Raw genomic sequence first — 20414 nt, forward strand, 5'->3', positions numbered from 1 at the left:
TTTTTTTTTTTTTTTTTTTTTTTTTTTTTTTTTTGAGACAGAGTCTTGCTCTGTCACCAGGCCGGAGTGCAGTGGCGCAATCTCGGCTCACTGCAACCTCCACCTCCTGGGTTCAAGCGATTCTTCCGCATAAGCCTCCCGGGTAGCTGGGACCCCAGGCGCGTGCCACCACACCCTGCTAATTTTTTTTTTGTATTTTTAGTAGAGACAGGGTTTCACAGTGTTGGCCAGGATGGTCTCGATCTCTTGACCTCGTGATCCGCCCGCCTCGGCCTCCCAAAGTGCTGGGGTTACAGGCGTGAGCCACCACACCCGGCCTGTCATCACTATTTTAATGACTTTAAGAGTAAAGCTCTTTGGTAGGGCACCGTGGCTCATGCCTGTAATCTCAGCACCTTGGGAGGCCAAGGCAGGTGGATGGCTTGAGGTCAGGAGTTCAAGACCAACCTGGCCAATATGGTGAAACCCCCATCTCTAGTACAAATACAAAAAAATTAGCAGGTCATGATGGCACACACATGTAATCCCAACTATTTGGGAGACCTAGGCACGAGAATCACTTGAACTTGGGAGGCAGAGGCTGCAATGAGCTGAGATCATGCTACTGCTCTCCAAGCCTGGACGACAGAGTGAGACTCTGTCTCAAAAAAAAATTTTTTTTTAAGTAAAGCTCTTTGATTCAAGGAGTTATATAAGAAAAGGACTTCTGGCTAAAGAAAAACAGCAGCAACAACAAAACACCATCCGGTTTACAACCAAAACAGGTTTGATTGCAATGCCGTGATGCTAAACCACAGCTCTACCCTGGTCTTCCTAGGACACTCCAAACCAGCGTTCTTGGCTTTTTTAAAAGTCCTTTTCAGCTCTAGGTAAACAGAGTACATTTGAGACCAGAAAGAAAACTCCTCACACTGTCGGTAGAAATAGACATTGGCACAAACTACCAACTCTCAAAATGTACATAACCTTTAACCCAGTGATTCATTTCCCAGGAATGTCTCCAAGCACAACACCCACAGAGGCACAGAATGTCCTCTGCAAGGTGTTTACGGTAACAAGGGATTGGAAACAACCTAAATGGCCATCAGCAGGAGTCTGAATTAACAGATGAATTGCATAGTCACACCATAGAATACCGTGTGGTTTTCTGAAAGGATGGGGTAGGTCCTTAGGCACTAATATGAAACCCTCTAAGAATAGCATTTTAATGAAATGAAAGTGTCTTGCACTGTACACTGTAGTGTGCTATCATATTTATAAAAGAAAAAAGTCCTGAGAGAGAGATGTGCTTTTTGTTGTTGTTGCTGTTGTTTTTGAGACGGAGTTTCACTCTTGTGCAGGCTGGAGTGCAGTGGCACGATCTCAGCTCACTGCAACCTCTGCCTCCCAGGTTCAAGCAATTCTCCTGTGTCAACCTCCTGAGTAGCTGAGATTACAGGCATGCGCCACCACACCTGGCTAATTTTGTATTTTTAGTAGAGACGGGTTTCTCCATGTTGGTTAGGCCGGTCTCGAACTCCTGACCTCAGGTGATCCACCCGCCTCAGCCTCCCAAAATGCTGGGACTACAGCCGTGAGCAACCGTTACGATATTTATGAAAGAAAAAAGAGCTGAGAGAGAGATCTTTTCATACTGTTTGTTTGTTTGAGATGAAGTCTCGCTTTATCACGCAGGCTAGAGTGCAGTGGTGTTAGCTCACTGCAACCTCCACCTCCTGGATTCAAACTATTCTACTGCCTTAGCCTCGTAAGTAGCTGGGACTACAGGAGCATGCCACCACACCCAGCTAATTTTTGTATTTTTAGTAAAGACGAGGTTTCACCATGTTGGCCAGGCTGGTCTCAAAATCCTGACCTCAGGTGATCTGCCTGCCTCAGCCTCCCAAAGTGTTGGGATTAGACATGAGCCACTGCACCCAGCCTATTTTCTCATATTCTTTAAATATAATCACATAATGTAAGATACATGAATGATATAGACATGTGGACTCCTACATGAACTACCACTGGAAGGTTACAATGGCTGAAAGCAATGGTTGACTCTGGGTGAGGAATCAGGATGGGGAACAGGGAGACTGACTTCTTAATCTTTATCCTCTAGTATTACTTGTAATTTTTACCATACGCCTGCATGTCTTAGTCAATTGAAAGAAATTTCCATACAACTCCAACGACCCCTTGAGAACATACCCTCTGGAGTTGAAGACTCCTTTCTGCGGCTGGACGGCGGGGCCAGCAGGCTCATGGCACTGGGCTGGTGCTCTGGCGACCGCACGATGGCGGACATGGCGATCTGCTGCCTTGCAGTGGCTGGCGTGGATGGGTGTGGGTGGTCCGTCGCTTTGCGGTGGGCAGCTGCAGAGAGACCAAGACAATGTCCTTTGGTTAGCTGGGTCACCTAGAGGACCAAGCCAAGTGGATCATCCCTGGGCTGTCTTTCAAGGACCCGAGACTAAAAGAATATGCATCACGTCAACTTGGCAACACACAGGGGCCATACGTTTCTCAGACATGGGATGTCTGGGCGGAAAGCGTATGGGCCGTAAACAGACACTGAACTAGACAGCCTTGTCTAGTTGATCTCAGTGAGATCAATCCTCTGCCTTTTCCACAGCATTGAGCACTTTGGAGAGAGCGAGCCCCTACCTTCCTCCCGGGCGGACCGGAGCTCAATGCGGGTCTTCTGAAGGGCTTCCTCTAGCTCTGCACAGCGAGCTTTCTCCTTCTCCAGGGCCAGCTTCAGCTCATTGTACTGCAGAGGAACCTGTGTGGGCAAAGCAGGGTCCTCTTTCCGTCGACTAAATAAACCCTAGCAATGGAAACAGAGATATCTCCTAACTCCTGGAAACTGGCACTTGAAACTAGCTAAAGGAAATCTGACTCGGGAGGAGCAAACCACAAAAGCCAGGAGCATACTCACTGTAAGTGTATTTAGTAAAAATGGCATGTGAAGGGGGGGAAGGGTAGGCTGAGCCACAGCCCGTTCCAGCCGGCTGAAAAAAATTGGGGTGCGGAAGTTTTCACCAAGAGGATTAAAGATGCTTGAATGGTCACTCTTCCTTTAGCATTGCCAAGACAGGAGAGTCATGTCCTGAGTCTTTCCCATTCAAAAAATGGAATCAGGAGAGTATGGTGTATGGAGTCAGGAGAGATGGTTCAGAGGTCACTCTTGCCTTGGAATATGCCTCGTGATGCTCAGTTACAAGACACAGAGATGAGTGTTTTGTAAAAGGAAGCAAAATTTAAAAAGGAATGCTAAAATGAGATCAAAACAAGGGACTTACTAAAAAAGAATGCAAATGGAAATATTTACATGAAAAAAAGGAAAACAGAATAATGCAACTTAAAAAAAAGTTAATTAAAAAAAAATACAAATGGAAACACCCTAACTAAATCAAGTGACATAACCAGATAAGAGTTCACTGCTAAAATAAAAAAGATTAAATATCGTAAGCATAACAACCATATACAGTCATGCAGCATGCAAGAAAATCCTTCCCGTGCAGCCAATATCTAGCGGCAGGCAGCCTCTGAATGCTGGGCTCATCCCCTTAGAGGGAAGATGGCACCGGAAATACAGAGACCACTGTCGACTTCAGTCCTCCACTCCTTCCTCCTAGGTATTCTAAGTCATCAAGGCCTCCCCCGTAAAACCATTGCCACTGCCACTATGGTATGCTTCTGCATTTGGAAGGAAACTGCAAGCTCCTCCGAGACTTTTCTGGAACTGAGAACACCTGGCTAAACCTAGTATGAAGGCTTCAGTGGTTTGGAAAAGCATGTATTGATCAGGCTTATGAAAAACAATCTTCTCATGTGCACTACATATAACCCTGCCCCTAGTCTGTCATCTGTTTGTCTCTTACAATCTAAAAGGGATGTTTGGTACTTGGCAGAGGGGATAACAGTCCAGTCAGACACTACAGGCAGGTCACTCCAGCTCCCTGAGTTCTAGTCTCTTTGTGAGCCAATCAAAAGGACTGGAATAGACCACTGTTAAAGTCCTTTCTGGAGTGTGGTACAAGGACCTGAACTGCTGAGGCCCTATCCTCGTGACTTGCTAACTCCCTCTAGAGTCACGTAAGCATGACTTAGGTATAAATCTTTCTCTCTGCATACACCCCCTCTGCCCCAGCTGCTATGTGTATGTGTGGGCTGGGGAGGGATTACTTCTTTAACAGAGAAAGATACTACGATTTCAATGGCCATAAACAAAAAGTAGTTTGTTAGACTTGATCAACGATATCTTTTGATAAGACCTATTGTAATTATCTCAAAATCTATTTTTCAACCCAAAATAAAACAAAAAAAAAATGTGTACTTGGTTTTCTTCTATGTTTCTATGATTGCATATCACAGTGGTGTCCACTGAACCATGAATGATGAGTGAAACTGACAACTCCCACTTCTCAAACACTTTGACTCACCTTTTTCTTTTTAGCAGGTTGGTCCATTTTGGCTTGCAGAAAATCAATGAGTTTGGTTTGTTGAGAAATAGTGCCTTCCATTTTCACCTTTTCATGAGAATAGAGAACCTAAAATTCAAAAAAACAAAATAACCTCAGACCCAGACAGAAGTGTTTTTTAAAGCTGGGACTTTAAGAAACTAAAAAGTGAAGTTGTAAAGATATTAACATATGAAAATCCAACACAAACAGTACGGAGTCAGTATTTATTTAGTCCCAATTTTACTGCAAAGGAGAAAAAAAGATATATTTATAGATAAATAGGTGAAAAAGTAAAAATAGCAACTGGTTCATTGTAGGTCATGGTCACTATAGAAATCTTCCAACTTCTCTGAATGGTTGAAATCTTTGAAAATAAAATCTTGAGGAAAATACACAAAATAAGTAGCACAAAGATCCTGATGCTTTTACCAGATGACTTTGCACCATTGTGCTTTGCCTCTGCAGACCTTGTTTATTTATATATTTATTTATTTATTTAGAGATAGAGTCTTGATCTATTGACCAGACTAGAGTGCAATGGCACAATCTCGGCTCACTGCAACTCCACCTCCAGGGTTCGAGCCATTCTCCTGCCTCAGCCTCCCAAGTAGCGGGACTACAGGCACCCGCCACCATGCCCAGCTAATTTTTATATTTTTAGTAGAGATGGGGTTTCACCATGTTGGTCAGGCTGGTCTCAAATGCCTGACCTCAGGTGATCCGCCCACCTCGGCTGGCCAAAGTGCTGGGATTACAGGCGTGAGCCACTGCGCCCGGCCATGCAGACCATTTTTCAGCAGATTCCCTTTGCCAGTCCTCACCTGAATGTTCTCTAGCTGATACTCCAGGTCACTTCTTTCTGTCTTCAGCAGATCAGCCCGATCTAGAGCTTCTTGCAGTCCTTGAGTCAGACGGAAAATGTGGTTTTTCTGCAGGTCCATCTGCTGCTGTAATTTGGCTTGCTAGTGGGGAGAAGGGCCAGGGAAATGCTTGATACTGCACACAATACAATTTGTTCCCTGCTGTTCCTATTTCAAACTAATTTCAGGCATGGCACCAGAAGTACAGCTTTTGAAATCATTTCAATTCAGAATTACCAATTGTCATCTATTCCAAAAGGATGCAAGCACAGTTAAAATGAATTTGCGCAGCACAGAAACCTCTGCTGGTCAACAAGTCCTAGGATCCCCACTGTCACAGAAGTCCAGACTCCAGGGTTGGCCTTCCCAGACACAGTTCCAATTGAGGATATTTTGGTACTTAAGACCGTGAGCCATCAGAGTTGACATCTAAGGCAGTTCGACTCAGTGCTATGATAACTGAATTCCAATTTGCCTTTATTTTTTGTTTTCAAGATTTTGTCACTATGAGAAATTACTCTGTGCAGGCAGTGTGGGATATCCAAAGAGAAATCATATCATCCTTTACTTAATAAGTGCCCCAGCAGGGTGAGAGACCCCAACAAGTACACGAATAGTCACAGTCATGGGTGATATTTCTATGTTGGGGGAAAAGAAGAAGAAATCCCAGTTGCAGTACAGTGTTGATAGAACCAGGAAAAGAAATTCAATTGAGTATATGGAAAATAGTTTTGTGCTGCAAATCTCGCTCCAATTTTTTTAATGGACGATAACCAGAAAATAGGACAGGCTATAAAGATGCTGGTTTCATGGCTCTTTTTCCTAAAACACATCCGTTTCTAAAAAAGCAGGAGAGACCAGGCATCCTCATGAGATGGTGCTTGATTTTATCCAAACCCTGGATTATAGCCTAACTACACTTACTGTGGCCCAAATAATCTCTTCCCTGGTAGCTTGGGCCCTCTGCAGAGTTAGGGACAGAGAGCTACTCAAAGCAATAAACATCACCACAGGTGATTCCAAAAGGTCTATGGCAGCCCTGAAAGCCCTCCATCCCAGCAGGCCCAGAGCCACTGATAATCTCAGAATTTCCTGACCCTCTCTGTCTCTTTGCTTCACTCTAGCTCTGTTTTTCTTTCCGTTTACACTCCTCACCTCCCCTTCCTGTTAAGACGTAGCTGATTCCCTAAGGCATCGTGTTGCAGCAGAAAGACCTGGATGCTGGACTCTAATAGACAGACCCTGGATTAAATCCTGACTTTCACACTTATCGTATCACTGATACCTGTTAAAGTCTGTATGTGCCACCTCCCAGAGCCTCCGTTTCTTCATCTGAAAGTGGGTATACTAGCTTGCCTCACATATTAAACACAGTGCCCAGTATATAGTAGGTACTTAGTGAATGTCCTTTCCATTTCCTTTGTCCTTCTTTCTTCCCTCCATTCAGTTAAGGTGCTCCCTCTCATCCTCCCATCTGCCTTTCCCTACCAGTACTGCCACAAAGCTAGAGGTACCAACTAAAGATCACTTGGAGCCAGGCACAGTGGCTCACACCTAAAATCCCAGGACTTTAGGAGGCTGAGGTGGGAGGATTGCTTAAACCCATGAGTTCAAAGTGGCAATGAGCTGATTATGCCACTGCATTCCAGCCTGGGTGACACAGCAAGTCGCTGTCTCCAAAAAAATAAAAACAAAAATAAAAGATCATTTGGCCCATATGCATAACCTGGAATTTCTGAATCAAACCACAGAGCCCCCCTACAATACAGGAAAAAAGGAAAGAAAACAGCTAAGATACCCTCCTCCGCAGCATGAGTGATTTCTTCTGCAAATTACCCTCTTTAGTTTCTTCCCACTATTTTAGGACAACATTAATTACTAGGCAGAAACCAGAGAAACAAGTGCTGGGGACGAGAATCTGTTTGGTGACAGCCAAGCCCAAAATATTTTACTAGAATAAACGCATCAACTGTCCATTAGCTTTCCAAGAAATAGGCTGGTTATTCACAAAAAAAAAAAAAAAAAAAAGGTAAGAGAGGCATTTGTATTCTGAAATGTTTTTCAGAACCACTTACCTGCTTCCCAGAGAGAAGCAAACAGAAGCATGTTCATGGGTCAGTGTTAGACTGAAAGGGGGGCCTCAGCTGTGTGTTTAGACCTGTCCAACGATTTTTACAAGGGTGACAGAAAACAGAGAAAAAAGGGGCTGGATAACAGAACAAGACCATGAAACAACCCCTGTGGGCTGGAAGATTGGATCAAGACTAACATAAAAAACTTCAATAGGATGGTGTTTTTTATATTGCCAACTGAATAAATATAGAACATTAAGATGTTTGTAAGAAAAAGCACACTTGTGGATAGGTAGGTAGTGATTTACTTATTTGTTTATTTTTTATTTTTTTGAGAAGCAGTTTCGCTCTTGTTGTCCAGGCTGGAGTGCAGTAGTGCAATCTCAGCTCACTGCAACCTCTGCCTCCCAGGTTCAATCGATTCTCCTGCCTCAGCCTCCCGAGTAGCTGGGACTACAGGCATGTGTCACCACACCCAGCTAGTTTTTTGTATTTTCAGTTGAGAAGGGGTTTCACCATGTTTACCAGGATGGTCTCGATCTCCTGACTTCGTGATCTGCCCGCCTTGGCCTCCCAAAGTGCTGGGATTACAGGCGTGAGCCACCACGCCTGGCCAGGTAGTGATTTAACAGATCAATGGTGTCAGTGGTGTAATCAAAACTACTCAAAGAGCCCGAGTAATTGCCAGAGCTTTAGAGCCCAGTATGGAGGTGAAAAGATACCAACGTATTCAGTGCTATTCAGACCACATGGACTTATAGAAACTCCCCGTGGAAAGACAAATCTACCAGAAAAGAACATCCAAAGCTTGAGGGGGATCTAAAATGTTTCACTTAAAAAAGAGAAGCTGACCAGGCACAGCGTCTCACTCTTGTAATCCCAGCAATTGAGCCCAGGAGTTTGAGACCGGCCTGGGCAACATAGGCAGACCCCGTCTCTACAAAAAAACTTGAAAAAATAAAAGAGAAGGCAACTTGGAGTGGAAAAGCTATTTGGATCTCTAGTTGACTGTCACAGAGATAATAAAACCAGTTATCTCACAGAAACGGTGCAAGGATCGTAAGAGTTAACTCACGTAAAGTACTCAGAGAGTCACATGGTAAGTGCTAACTAAACATTAGTTATTTAAATTGCTAATCAAGTAATCTATCTTTTTTTTTTTTTTTGAGACCGAGTTTCGCTCTTGTTACCCAGGCTGGAGTGCAATGGTGCGATCTCGGCTCACCGCAACATTTGCCTTCTGAGTTCAGGCAATTCTCCTGCCTCAGCCTCCTGAGTAGCTGGGATTACAGGCATGCACCACCATGCCCAGCTGATTTTTTGTATTTTTAGTAGAGACGGGGTTTCACCGTGTTGATCAGGATGGTCTCGATCTCTTGACCTCGTGATCCACATGCCTCGGCCTCCCAAAGTGCTGGGATCACAGGCGTGAGCCACCACGCCCGGCCCTCAAGTAATCTATTAATCAATATTAATTTCTCATTTTGGCTGGAGATATCAGACTACGTTCTAATTTCACGTCTTTCAACATAAAAGAACCAATGGGTAAAAGTAGAAGGTTTTAATTCAAAATAAGAATGTTCTAAGAGTGAGAGTTGCTGAAAAATGAGTTGGGATATCCAAAGTCACTGTAAGTATTTAGGCCAAGGTTCAACAGCATCTACCTATGATGAGTGTTGGGGAAGGGATTTTCTACCTTGGATGAAGATGAATTTGACCAGGATTGGCAAATGGATTTTGATCACTGGTGCTACTTCCAATGAACTGATAGTGGCTGTAAAGTGTCATGTTGAGAAAACTTCTGAAGCCATTTTGGGCCCAGGAGGAAAAAATGTGAAAGAAAGATCCATTAGTAAAGTTTGCCAGGAGCAGAGATAAAGGGAATAGTGCTAGGAATGATTTAAAAAGTCTTTCAATTCTGAGACTTTGATTCTGGCTCCATTTAAAAGTCTCCATATAGACCGGGCATGGTGGCTCATGCCTATAATCCTAGCACACTGGGAGGCTGAGGCAGGCAGATCATTTGAGGTCAGGAGTTCAAGACCGGCTGGGCCAAGATGGTGAAATCTTGCCTCTACTAAAAAAGAAACCAAAAAAATTAGCTGGGTGTGGTGGTGCACACCTATATTCTCAGCTACTCCAAAGGCTGAGACAGGAGAACTGCTTGACCCCAGGAGGTGGAGGTTGCAGTGAGCCAAGGTCATGCCACTGCACTGTTGCCTGGGCGACAGAGTGAGACTTCGTCTCAAAAAAAAAAAAAATTAAAATTAAAAAAAAAAGTCTCTGAACCTACAAAGAGGACACTTAGGTGGAAACCTTGGGCACATGCTTATACAGCACACACCAACCAGGGAGCCCAATCACAACGTGGACAATAAAGAGCATTCTTGGTTCCAGAATGGTTTCAACTGTCACTGAAATCTGCGTCAGGCTCAATGTTAGCCAGATGTCTGTGTTCAAATAACTTTCTGTGAGGTACATCGTGGGAACTGGAAATGTTCTCATGTAGGTTAGAAGTGAGAAGGAGTGAAGTGAATCGGGATCCCGGCACTCTATTCCTAGATTCGTCACTGACTCACCACATAACCTTGGATCAAAGTGTTGAGCTGTCAGGGCCAGCTCACCCTCGCAGAAGGAAAACAGGACAGGCAAGAGCATTGATTATTTCTGTTCTGTTTCCAGGATGTGCCTAAAGTGGGAACACTGTCTATTCATCCCACATAAAAGACCCTCATTCTCTATATGACCACCAGGTACATTTAACATTTCCATTGTAGTGTTGTTCTTTTTTTTTTAAGAGACGGGGTTTCACCATGTTGGCCAGGATGGTCTCAATCTCCTGACCTCATGATCCACCTACCTCGGCCTCCCAAAGTGCTGGGATTACAGGCGCGAGCCACCGTGCCTGACCTAACATTCCATTGTAGTGTTGTTCTTAAGGCCATGTGATGAATCCTATGTGTGTTCACCAAATGTGTGTGTGTGTGTGTGTGTGTGTGTGCAAGCGCGCGCCTATGTGTGTGTTAATTTTATTTTTTAGATTTTTACAGTGGCAAAATACACATAACATAAAATTTACCATTTTAACTATTTTTAAGTGTATAGTTCAGTGGCATTAAGTACGTTCATATTATTGTATAACCATCACCACCATCCATTTCTAGAACTTTCCCAAATTCCCACCCATATTTTTCATTTTAATTTTTATGTTGAGACAGGATCTGACTCTGTCACCCAGGGTACAGTGCAGGGGTACCATCAGTACTAAATGCAGTCTCAAGCTCCTGGGCTTAAGTGATTCTTCCACCTCAGCCTCCTGAGTAGCTGAGACTACAGGTGCACACCACCACACTTAGCTGATTTTTTTGTTTTGTTTTGGTTTGGTTTGGTTTTTTGGTAGAGATGGGGGTCTCACAACGTGGCCTAGACTGGTCTCGAACTCCCGCCTCAATCCTCACGCCTCAGCCACCCATACTTCTTAAAGTATCATTCGATAAAATATTGTATACTCACCTGCAAAAATTTGACTACACTTTTCACACTTAACAGCACAACAATATTATTTCTATCAGCAAAGCGCTTCTGGAGCTATGGGTGTCATGTGACAAAACCTCATCAGCCAGAACAGGGCATTCTGGTTAATTAAACTGTCAGGCTTACTAAGGGTTAAACAGAATACTCTTTGGAGTCCAATTTTTCATTAGATATCTTTATAAAGTGCATTTGTCCTTGCAGGTCAATCCTAAAGAACAAAGCAGAATCATCAGTGATTCAACACAGAGGGCTCTGGCTGGGGAGTGGGAGGGAGTCATCAATTTAAATAGCGATTCTCAGAGTTCTGTGAAAAGGATGGGTTTACAAGATCAGTGTGAGCTTGTCTTTGATGCCTCAAAAGCAGGGCACACATTATTTTTAACCAAATTAACCCAATGTTCAAAAGCCTTCATGAAATTTGGTACTCAGCATAATCTGATAAAATTCTGCCCTGTGCAGGAAGCTAATTTGCATCGATATCCTATGGGCATGAAACTTAATATACTTTGGATATTAGCTCTAAAGAACAATTTAACTCAATATTCATTCATCCATGTATTTAATAAACTTCTATTTGGCACACACTATGTGCTTGGCACTCTACTAAGCATCACGTAGAAGGATAAAAATGACAGAGACCCTCTGGCCTTCATGACATAGCCTTTTAATGTGTTAAATACCGTAAGACAAGTAGTATGTGACCCTCCCCCTACTCTTACTTGAAAATTCCAATTTCAAAATATCTAATTTGGATCTGACAAATTGTCACTTTCAAAATTCCACCTGGAATGGAAAGCCAAATACTGCATGTTCTCACTTATAAGTGGGAGCTAAGCTATGAGTATGCAAAGGCCTACAGAGCGGAGCAGTATCATGGACACTGCAGACTCAGAAGGGAGAAGGTGAGGAGGGGAGTAAGGAATGAAAAACTACCTAACGGGTACAATGTCCACTATTTGGGTGACAGATACACTAAAAGCCCAGACTTCACCACCACACAATTCATCCATGTCACCAAAAAGACATTTGTACCCCTAAAGCTATTGAAATAAAAAAATCTTTTTAAGAAATTTGTTTCCAAGTCCAGGCAGGGCATGGGGAAGCATGCCTGTAATCCCAGCACTTTGGGAGGCCAAGGCAGGTAGATCGCTTGAGCCCAGGGGTTTGAAATCAGTCAACCTGGGCAACATGGGGAAACCCTGCCTCTACAAAAAAACACAAAAATCAGTCAAGCATGATGGCATATACCTACGGTCCCAGCTACTCAGGAGGCTGAGGTGGGAGGATCACCTGAACCCAGGAAGTCAAGGCTGCAGTGAGTAGTAATTGCATCACCACACTCTAGCCTGGGCAACAGAGCAAGACCAAAACAAAACAAAAAAAGACTCCAGAGAGAAATGAGCCACCAGCCATGAAAAGACATGGAGGAAACCTGAATGCATATTACCAAGTGAAATCAGCTGATCTGAATGGCTACATACTGTGTGATTCCAGATATGCAACATTCCGGAAAAGGGAAAACTATGGAGACAGCAAAAAAGATCAGTGGTTGCCAGGAATGGCGGGTGGGGAGGGATGAATAGGCAGAGCACAGAGTACAGCGGGTTCTTGGGGCAGTGAAACTATTCTGTATGATACGGTAAAGGTGGATAACTGTCATTATACATTTGTCAAAACCTACAGAATGTACAACACCAAGAGCGAACCTAATTTAAAGTATGCATTTGCGGTGACGATGATGTGTCAGTGCAGGCCCACTGACTGTAACAAATGGATCACTCTGGTAGGGTGTTGATAGTTGGGGACATTGGGAGACGAGGGGACAGAGAATATGTGGGAACTCTCTGTGCTTTCTTTTCAATTTTGCTGTGAATCTAAAACTGCTCCAAAAAATAAATCCTATTAAAAGAAAAACATTCCACTGGGCCCTTATCCCAGGTGTTTCACACTCACCTCCTCCAGAAGCCTCTGCTTGAGCTCTCGTTCAGTCTCCAGCTTCTGCTGTAAGCTTCGGGCATTCATTTCAAGCATAGCATGCTTCTTCTCCAGGTCATTGAGCTAGACATTTGGAAAAATTGGCATGATGCCACATTTAGGAATGTTAGATGCTGACGATGTTTAATGAATGTCCACGAACCTTCACAAATCAAGAATGTTGAGTTCTAAAGGTCAGAATGTAAAGGTTGCTTTTTTTAAAATACAGAGTCCATGTCACTGTGAGTCCTCCATAGGTTATTACATGAGGATGGAAATGATTTCTAAGGGATGGCTCTTCAATATAGCCGTGACAAGTTCTAGGAGGATGACTGCTCAAGAATTTATTTATCTGACATGCCTTGGCTGAATTTAATTAAATAATCGAATGCTGAATGCTTATTACCTGCATTATAGCTTTTAAGACGAAAGGATGCCCAAGCTCTCAAAGATCTTTCATCAAGTCAGAAAGGCCCATTACTAGACATGTACACAAATAATGACTGCTTTGTCAGATCATAAGTTTGATAAGAAAGGTTTGGGTAAGAGATTCATCCCAATTAGGAGAAGATCAAGACAATAAGGTACTGCAAAGTCTGGAGCTTTAAAAGATACGAAGGACTTTGCTGCTTACCACTTTAAGAACGGTCAACCAGAAAAAAATATTTTACACATTAAATATAAAAGGCTTCACTTACCTCCAAAAAATCTAGTTTCCTCATGCTTAAAAAAAAATGGTAACCTAGAAACTTCAGGGAACTCAGGAGCATTCCTGAGTAGAGAGCTCTGGCCTTAAATCTAATAATTCTGTTTCGATTAATATAAGCAATGGTAAGAAAACAATCAAGGATGTCCATTAAGATTCAAGTTCATCACATTGTTATTTATATGGCAAAATACTGGGAGCCCAAATTTCCAATACAAGTTTAATGATTAAAGTAGGTACTTCCCTGCAATTTATTTTTGTAGAATCACATGTTCAAAAAATATTCAATAACTCAGGAAAAAACTGCAGTTAAATGATTTTTTAATAAAAACATGTAAAGCTGTATACATAGTGAGAACCTAATTTATAAAAAATACATACATGTGTACGTATGTGTGTGTGTGCATGAACATAAGCACAGAGACTGCAAATAAATTCACCAATAAAACAACAGCGATGGGTGTTCCTTTACTTTTCTGTGCTTTTTATATTTTCCACAGTGACCCACATAATTATTTTTATATCACGAAATAATAAAGTTACAGAAAATATAAAATCAGATTGTTATCTTGTGTATGTGCATGAAAAAGAGTGTGTATGTATGCATCTGTGAGTTCATACATAAAACTCCTCTGACCTTCACTTGGTGATCTGTAAGATGGAAGCTCCTATTCTGTATCTCTCTCAAGATTATTAGAGAAAATCTCCAAAACATTGGTTGTGACAATGTAATATGGAGTGGCACATGGATGGAACACGTATATTTCCGGTGTGAAATGCTGAGAACTGGCATGCGTCATCAGACCCTGTCATGACCCTGAACTTGGAACACAGAGAAGCTGAGCTGCCTCTTACTGCAGCAATGGGTTGCGCATTAGTCACTGCTACCAAGGACTTCCCAAAAATGCACAGAATTCAATCGATAGAGCCTTCTGGAACTAAGATGCCAGACAACCAGAGAGAAGAGCACCCAGATCAAAATTCGAACTTCAAGGGCCCAGACACATAGACGTTAAAAAAGTCACTGGCTGACTGTGATCACCCAGTACCTACCACACCCACCCATGCTACTGCCAACCAAAAATGTCCCATGGTAAAGCAAAACCATGGGACATTTTTGGAGTGCAGGAACATATGCTTATGAAATATGTTTGCCATGGATTGCATCTGAATTTTTATCAAGCGTGCCTTTAAAAGAAGGAAATGAAAATGTTTTCCTAAAAAGCAGAAGAGACGGGCACTGACCTTGTCAGAGAGGCTCTCAGCCTTCAGCTTCTGCTCTTTGAGAGCCTGCTGCAGAGCAAGAATCTCGGCCTTGTGCTCTTTCACTGCCAGCTCCACCACCTGGCGAGACTCGGTGATCCGCTGATCAGCTCTCGCCCTGCCAGAAAAACACAGGTCAGCCTTTGGAAGCCCCCCTACATCTGACATGCTGAAAGAAAGCTGGTCCATCTCTAATCCTGATGAACAACTAAACAGGCTGCAGGCCAGAGAGATGCCCAACCTTGACTCTTAGTTCCAAACTGTCTTCCTTTCCAACAGCTTACCGAGCAAAGATGTGACCCATGTTAGGCTTGGGTAAGAATAATGAAAACAGGCCAGGCACGGTGGCTCTCGCCTATAATCTCAGCAGTTTGGGAGGCCAAGGTGGGTGGATCACCTGAGGTCAGGAGTTCAAAACCAGCCTAGCCAACATGGTGAAACTCCATCTCTACTAAAAATACAAAATTAGCCAGGCATAGTGGCGCACAACCCAATCCTAGCAACTTGGGAGGCTGAAGCAGGAGAATCACTTGAACCTGGGGGGCGGAGGCTGCAATGAGCCAAGATCACTACACTGCACTCCAGCCTGGGCAACAGAGCAAGACTCCATCTCAAAAAAAAAAAGCACATGCAAGGAGTTAAATTAAATGTTTGTGGGTACTCATCAAGAAACTGAAAATTGAGGCCAGGCACAGTGGCTCACATCTGTAATCCCAACACTTTGGGAGGTCAAGGCAGGTGGATCACGAGGTCAGGAGTTCGAGACCAGCCTAGCCAACATGGTGAAACCCTGCCTCTACTAAAAATACAAAAAATTAGCTGAGAGTGGTGGCACACGTCTTTAATCCCAGCTACTCAGGAGACTGAGACAGGAAAATCACTTGAACCTGGGAGGCAGAGGTTACAGTGAGCCGAGATTGCTACACGGTACTCCAGCCTGAGCACCAGAGCAAGACTCCATCTCAAAACAGGAAAGAAAAAAAAAAAAAAAATCTGAAACTTGAATCTGATGAATGTCTCCATAAATAATGTTAAAGAATAGAAAAACCAGAAGCAAACTGGGAAAAAAACCACTTCCCTTCCTCCATTTTGGTATTATGCTTTCAACTTCCACACTTCGGTTTATACAATCTCCTCCACTGGCCGGTCCCTCCTTCACTACTCTGCAAACTCAAATCTAACTCAGTCTGCAAGGATAAATTCAAATGCTATGATCTCCATAAAACTGTTCCCACTTTCTCTTCTCAGAAGCAACCTCTCCTTGTTCTGTATACAAAGCATAACTGTATTTCTCTCCTAAATATATGTTTGTATTTGAGATGGAGTCCCAGTTTGTGGCCCAGGCTGGAGTGAAGTGGCATGATCTCAGCTCACTGCAACCTCTGCTTCCCAGGTTCAAGTGAGTCTCCTGCTTCAGCTTCCCAAGTAGCTGGGACTACAAGTGTGTGCCACCATACCCAGCTAATTTTTGATGTTTTGTAAAGACGAAGTTTCGCCATGTTGGCCAAGCTGGTCTCCAACTCCTGACCTCAAGTGATCCGCCCACTTCGGCCTCCCATCTCTCCTAAATATCTGAATGCATATGTCCTCCAGTAGACTCATATCCTCCTGAGGACAAGGATTAACAATTATATTTTATTCATCTCAGTATCCCACATAATACCAAAATGGAAAAAAGAAAAGAAAGGCACAATCTTTCACAATTGTCCTGAAAGCAGACATGAAACGAAAGCAGACTAATGCTAGTCTTCCTGAGCACAGTTCACAGTTATACCTTCCATGCATGGTTGTGTATTTCTTGATGCTGAAGCCAGATCCTACCCCCAAAATGATCTCTGTAGGTCTCCAGAAACAGCTAGGATAGGAGCTGGACTTGAGGGAGGGAGGGGAAGGGGCCTGTGGGAAAACAATCGCAACTTATAATAAGGATGGAGGAGTCTAAGGATTCAGAAGGATGCTGGAACAGACTTAAACCGAAGTCCCCCACATCAACAAATACCCTGAGTGGGGAAGCAAGGAGGATCTACAAAAAGGAACTATTTCTACCATTTCTCATGAAATGTAAGGGTTCTCATCGTTTACCTCCAAACTTTCAGAGCTCAACTCAACTTTGCATAATCCATGTAACACATTTAGTCGAGCCTATCATGGCCAAGTAAATGCGAGAGATACCAAATGAGTGTAATACAGACTAATTCATTGATCAACATTTCTATGGATAGAATATCTTGCTGGAGGAGCTCAGAGAATCACAGGAAGCTAAGTTTCAGAGGAAGGTGACATAAGCAAGGTTAAGAAAAATGGATCCAATCCAGCTGTGCAGACAGGAAGTCACGAGCACACACAAGCCCATATTGTGCCTTTGTACAAACTGGAAAGAGGCACCCATCCTTCTAGACCACTTCTTTCCACCTGTGAAATGTCATAATGTACCAGTTTTGTCAGAAACAAAACGCTTTCCTGTCATGAGCTGTAAAACTGTCATAACAACGCTTCCAATCTGTGACATCTTCAATGTGACCAGCAACCCTTAGAGCTATGGAGTACACAACCGTGCCACAGTTGCCCTGCAGGAAGTGAAATCTATACTAGTGGAACTGTGGAAACAAAAGTGAGAAAGCAGAGGAACGATACTGCCTGAACTGATTATTATCATTTCCTACTAAAAAAAAAAAAAAAGGGAAAAAAAAAACCAGCCAGGCACAGTGACTCACGCCTATAAGTCCCAGCAATCTGGGAGACCAAGGCAGGTGATTACTTGAGGTCAGGAGTTCAAGACCAGCCTGGCCAACACGGAAACGCCGTCTCTACTAAAAACACACAAAAAAATCAGCTGGGCATGGTGGCGCACACCTGTATTCCAGCTACCTGGGAGGCTGAGGAAGGAGAATCCCTTGAACCTGGGAGGTGGAGGTTGCAGTGAACTGAGATGGTGCCACTGCACTCCAGCCTGGGCGACAGAGTGAGACTCTTGTCTCCAAAAAAAAAAAAAATCACTAACTATTCTTTTTCAGGAGTGATTCTCAGCTAGGGACCATGGAGACACTGGGAATATTGGGGGCAATGTCTGAAGACATTTTTGCTGTCACAACTTAGGAAGGGGGCTGTTGGTGGCATCTAGTGAGTAGAGACTAGGGATGCTGCTCAATATCCCACAATGCACAGGACAGCCTCCATAACAGAGAATGACCCAGCCTGACATGTTAAGAGTGCCAAGGTTGAAGAACCCTGGGGTAGAGTGAAGATAAGCATTGCACATGACCAGGATTAAAATGGTAATGGTCTTGCTGTGGTCACTCTAATAAGAAACCTGATGAGAATGTTTCTGCAAAGAAAACAGAGGTATTTGCCCTGATGCCCAGGCCTCACGCATGGAGAAAATGAATACCAGCCACAGCCACAGAATCCAACTCACACTGTCCACATTTACAACTATGCTGACCACCCCCATCCTGGTTGGCCCAAGAGTCTCCTGGTTTTTAGCACCAGGAGGCTTGTGCCCCAGGAAACTTTTCAGTCTCAGCTGGAAGAGCTGATTACCCTGTTCACAACTCTCAGGCCAATCCTGCTGCAGTTCCCGGTCATGAGCTTTCCACAAACACGAAGCCCCACCTGCTCTGTTTCTCGGTGTCCAACATCCTCTGCAGCTCTCGAACCCGACACTCAAACTGGGATTTCTCGTCACCCAGGACGCTCCTCCAGGCCTCCCACTGCCGCTCTTTTTCTAGCAGCTCGTCGTTTAGGGCCTCCAAATCCATGACCTGTTCCTCCAGCATGGTGCATGTGGTCTTCAGAGCCTCCATCGTCTGCAAATCGGTACCACTGATTTGTGCCTTGTATTTAAACAAGGATTTCCTGGAGATTACTTTGGTCGGGTCAGTTTCAGAAAAGCACAAGCTGCTAACTACAGTTTGAAATGCGGTTTGTCTGCAGCCCAAGGGGACCAGGCAAGAATGCGTGAAGGGCCACTTCTGCAGCCACCTTAGAGGCAGAACCCAAAGCAAAGCCAGGGGAAGTGACCAAGCTGAAAATCAAGCCGTTTACATTGATCTCCCAAAGCATTCACTTTTGTTTTTATTCTTATTTCTTTGAGACAGGGTCCAGCTCTGTCACCCAGGCTGGAGTACAGTGGCATGATCATAGTTCACTGCAGCCTCAAGCTCCCGGATTCAAGCAATCCTCCCACCTCAGTTTCCTGAAAAGCTGGAACTACTGGCACATGCCACCAAGCCCAGCTAATTTTTATCTTTTCTTTTTTTTAGAGCCGGGGTCTCACTATATAGCCCAGACTGATCCTGATCAATCAAGTGATTCTTCCTCCTCGGCCTCCCAAAATGCTGGGATGACAGTCAGGAGACACCACACTGGCCCAATGTTTTAAAATCAAAATTATGAAGAACTGCACATTTTGAAAAGCAATTTTTAAAACTCTAAAGACTTCGAAACAAGACATGATTATAAAAAGAGCCCAATTACTATATGAGGTTCAGTCTTGGAACCCTTGGGAGACTGTACCAAGCACTCCTCCTAAAATCCTTCTCAAAGTCTTCCAGGGATCTCATGACTCTGTTAACCCTCCTTACTTGCTTCTGGCTGGTGAGTTGCATCTCTCGTTCTGTAATCTCCCGGCGGAGGTGGTCCACTTCACTTCGCAGCTGTACAATCTCATCGTTGGCACCGGAAGCCTCATCAAGTTGTTTGGACAAATAGAAGTTTTGGTTGTTGAGTTCAGCGTTGTCCTCGGTCAGCTGGTTTAGCTGCTCCTCCAGGTCTGTGATTACCTAAAAGAGGAAAGAAATCTAGTTACACGCCAAGCACATTCACTTTAAATGAGAAATTGCTTCTAGGGCTATGGATTTCTGAACCCACATGAGGCTGGCAATCAACATGCCGTTCATGAGTTTGCCCACCCGACCTTGAGAGCCACATCCAAGCTCCCACATCCATCCACTTAACTCTAAACACGAACAGTGGTAGAAAAAGACTCACTTTCTCTCTAACTCAGGACATATCTTAAAAATATGGCAAAAGCAATCAAAAGTGATCACTGTATGAAACAGATGATTTTGAATGAGGTCAAGTTTACAGAAATAATATAATGCAGAAGGAAAATGCAAATTAAGAATAGACTAGTATCACAAACAGCTAATTAAGCTAAAAATGCCCGTGACACTATCTATAGGACCTTATTATTGGAGATGGCCATAGTCTTAGAGAGCAAAATGAAGTTCTTATCAAGGAAGATTGACAGAGAAGGACACCAGGAGTTATTTCAATAATATCATAGGCAATAAATTCAATTTCATACAACAAAAGAAAAAAAACTTAAGGGAAACTCAGAAAAACCCTGAAAATACAATACTGTACTATACTATAGCATCACTTTAATGGACTTTACTATACGGTTCGCTCTCAGACAATGGGAAGCCACGTATATGAAATTGTCATTTTATTGAGAGAGATTTAATCAGGTTTTGCTAAATTACTTTCCTGCTCGGTAGAAGAATCACTTCAATTTCAGAGCATTTAGCTTTCCTATTCTCTTTGCTGAGGTTCA

At 43.4% G+C, this 20414-nt stretch overlaps 1 protein-coding gene and 1 long non-coding RNA gene across 9 annotated transcripts in view; one reads left to right on the plus strand and one right to left on the minus strand.

Moving 5' to 3' along the window:
- Positions 1-20414, minus strand: part of CIT (citron rho-interacting serine/threonine kinase) — a 193867-nt gene that overhangs the window by 31576 nt on the left and 141877 nt on the right. For 5 of the 8 annotated variants that reach the window (XM_032241364.1, XM_032241332.1, XM_032241325.1 and 2 more), the window contains 8 exons: positions 19441-19638; positions 18470-18663; positions 14840-14975; positions 12868-12972; positions 5270-5410; positions 4428-4535; positions 2647-2809; positions 2191-2355 (listed from right to left, as the gene is read on the minus strand). In XM_032241364.1, the coding sequence (XP_032097255.1) occupies positions 2191-2355; positions 2647-2809; positions 4428-4535; positions 5270-5410; positions 12868-12972; positions 14840-14975; positions 18470-18663; positions 19441-19638 (1210 nt within the window). The remainder of the gene's footprint in view (positions 1-2190; positions 2356-2646; positions 2810-4427; positions 4536-5269; positions 5411-12867; positions 12973-14839; positions 14976-18469; positions 18664-19440; positions 19639-20414) is intronic. The other 3 variants (XM_032241349.1, XM_032241385.1, XM_032241358.1) reach the window with 1 other exon arrangement.
- Positions 1008-4318, plus strand: LOC116525530. Its single transcript, XR_004257715.1, has 2 exons — positions 1008-1160; positions 2615-4318. It is a non-coding gene; the product is annotated as an uncharacterized LOC116525530 (long non-coding RNA).

The sequence above is a fragment of the Sapajus apella genome, unplaced genomic scaffold (assembly GCF_009761245.1).
Source record: "Sapajus apella isolate SASKATOON/1434 unplaced genomic scaffold, GSC_monkey_1.0 scaffold2, whole genome shotgun sequence".
In the NCBI taxonomy this organism is placed as follows: Eukaryota; Metazoa; Chordata; class Mammalia; order Primates; family Cebidae; genus Sapajus; species Sapajus apella.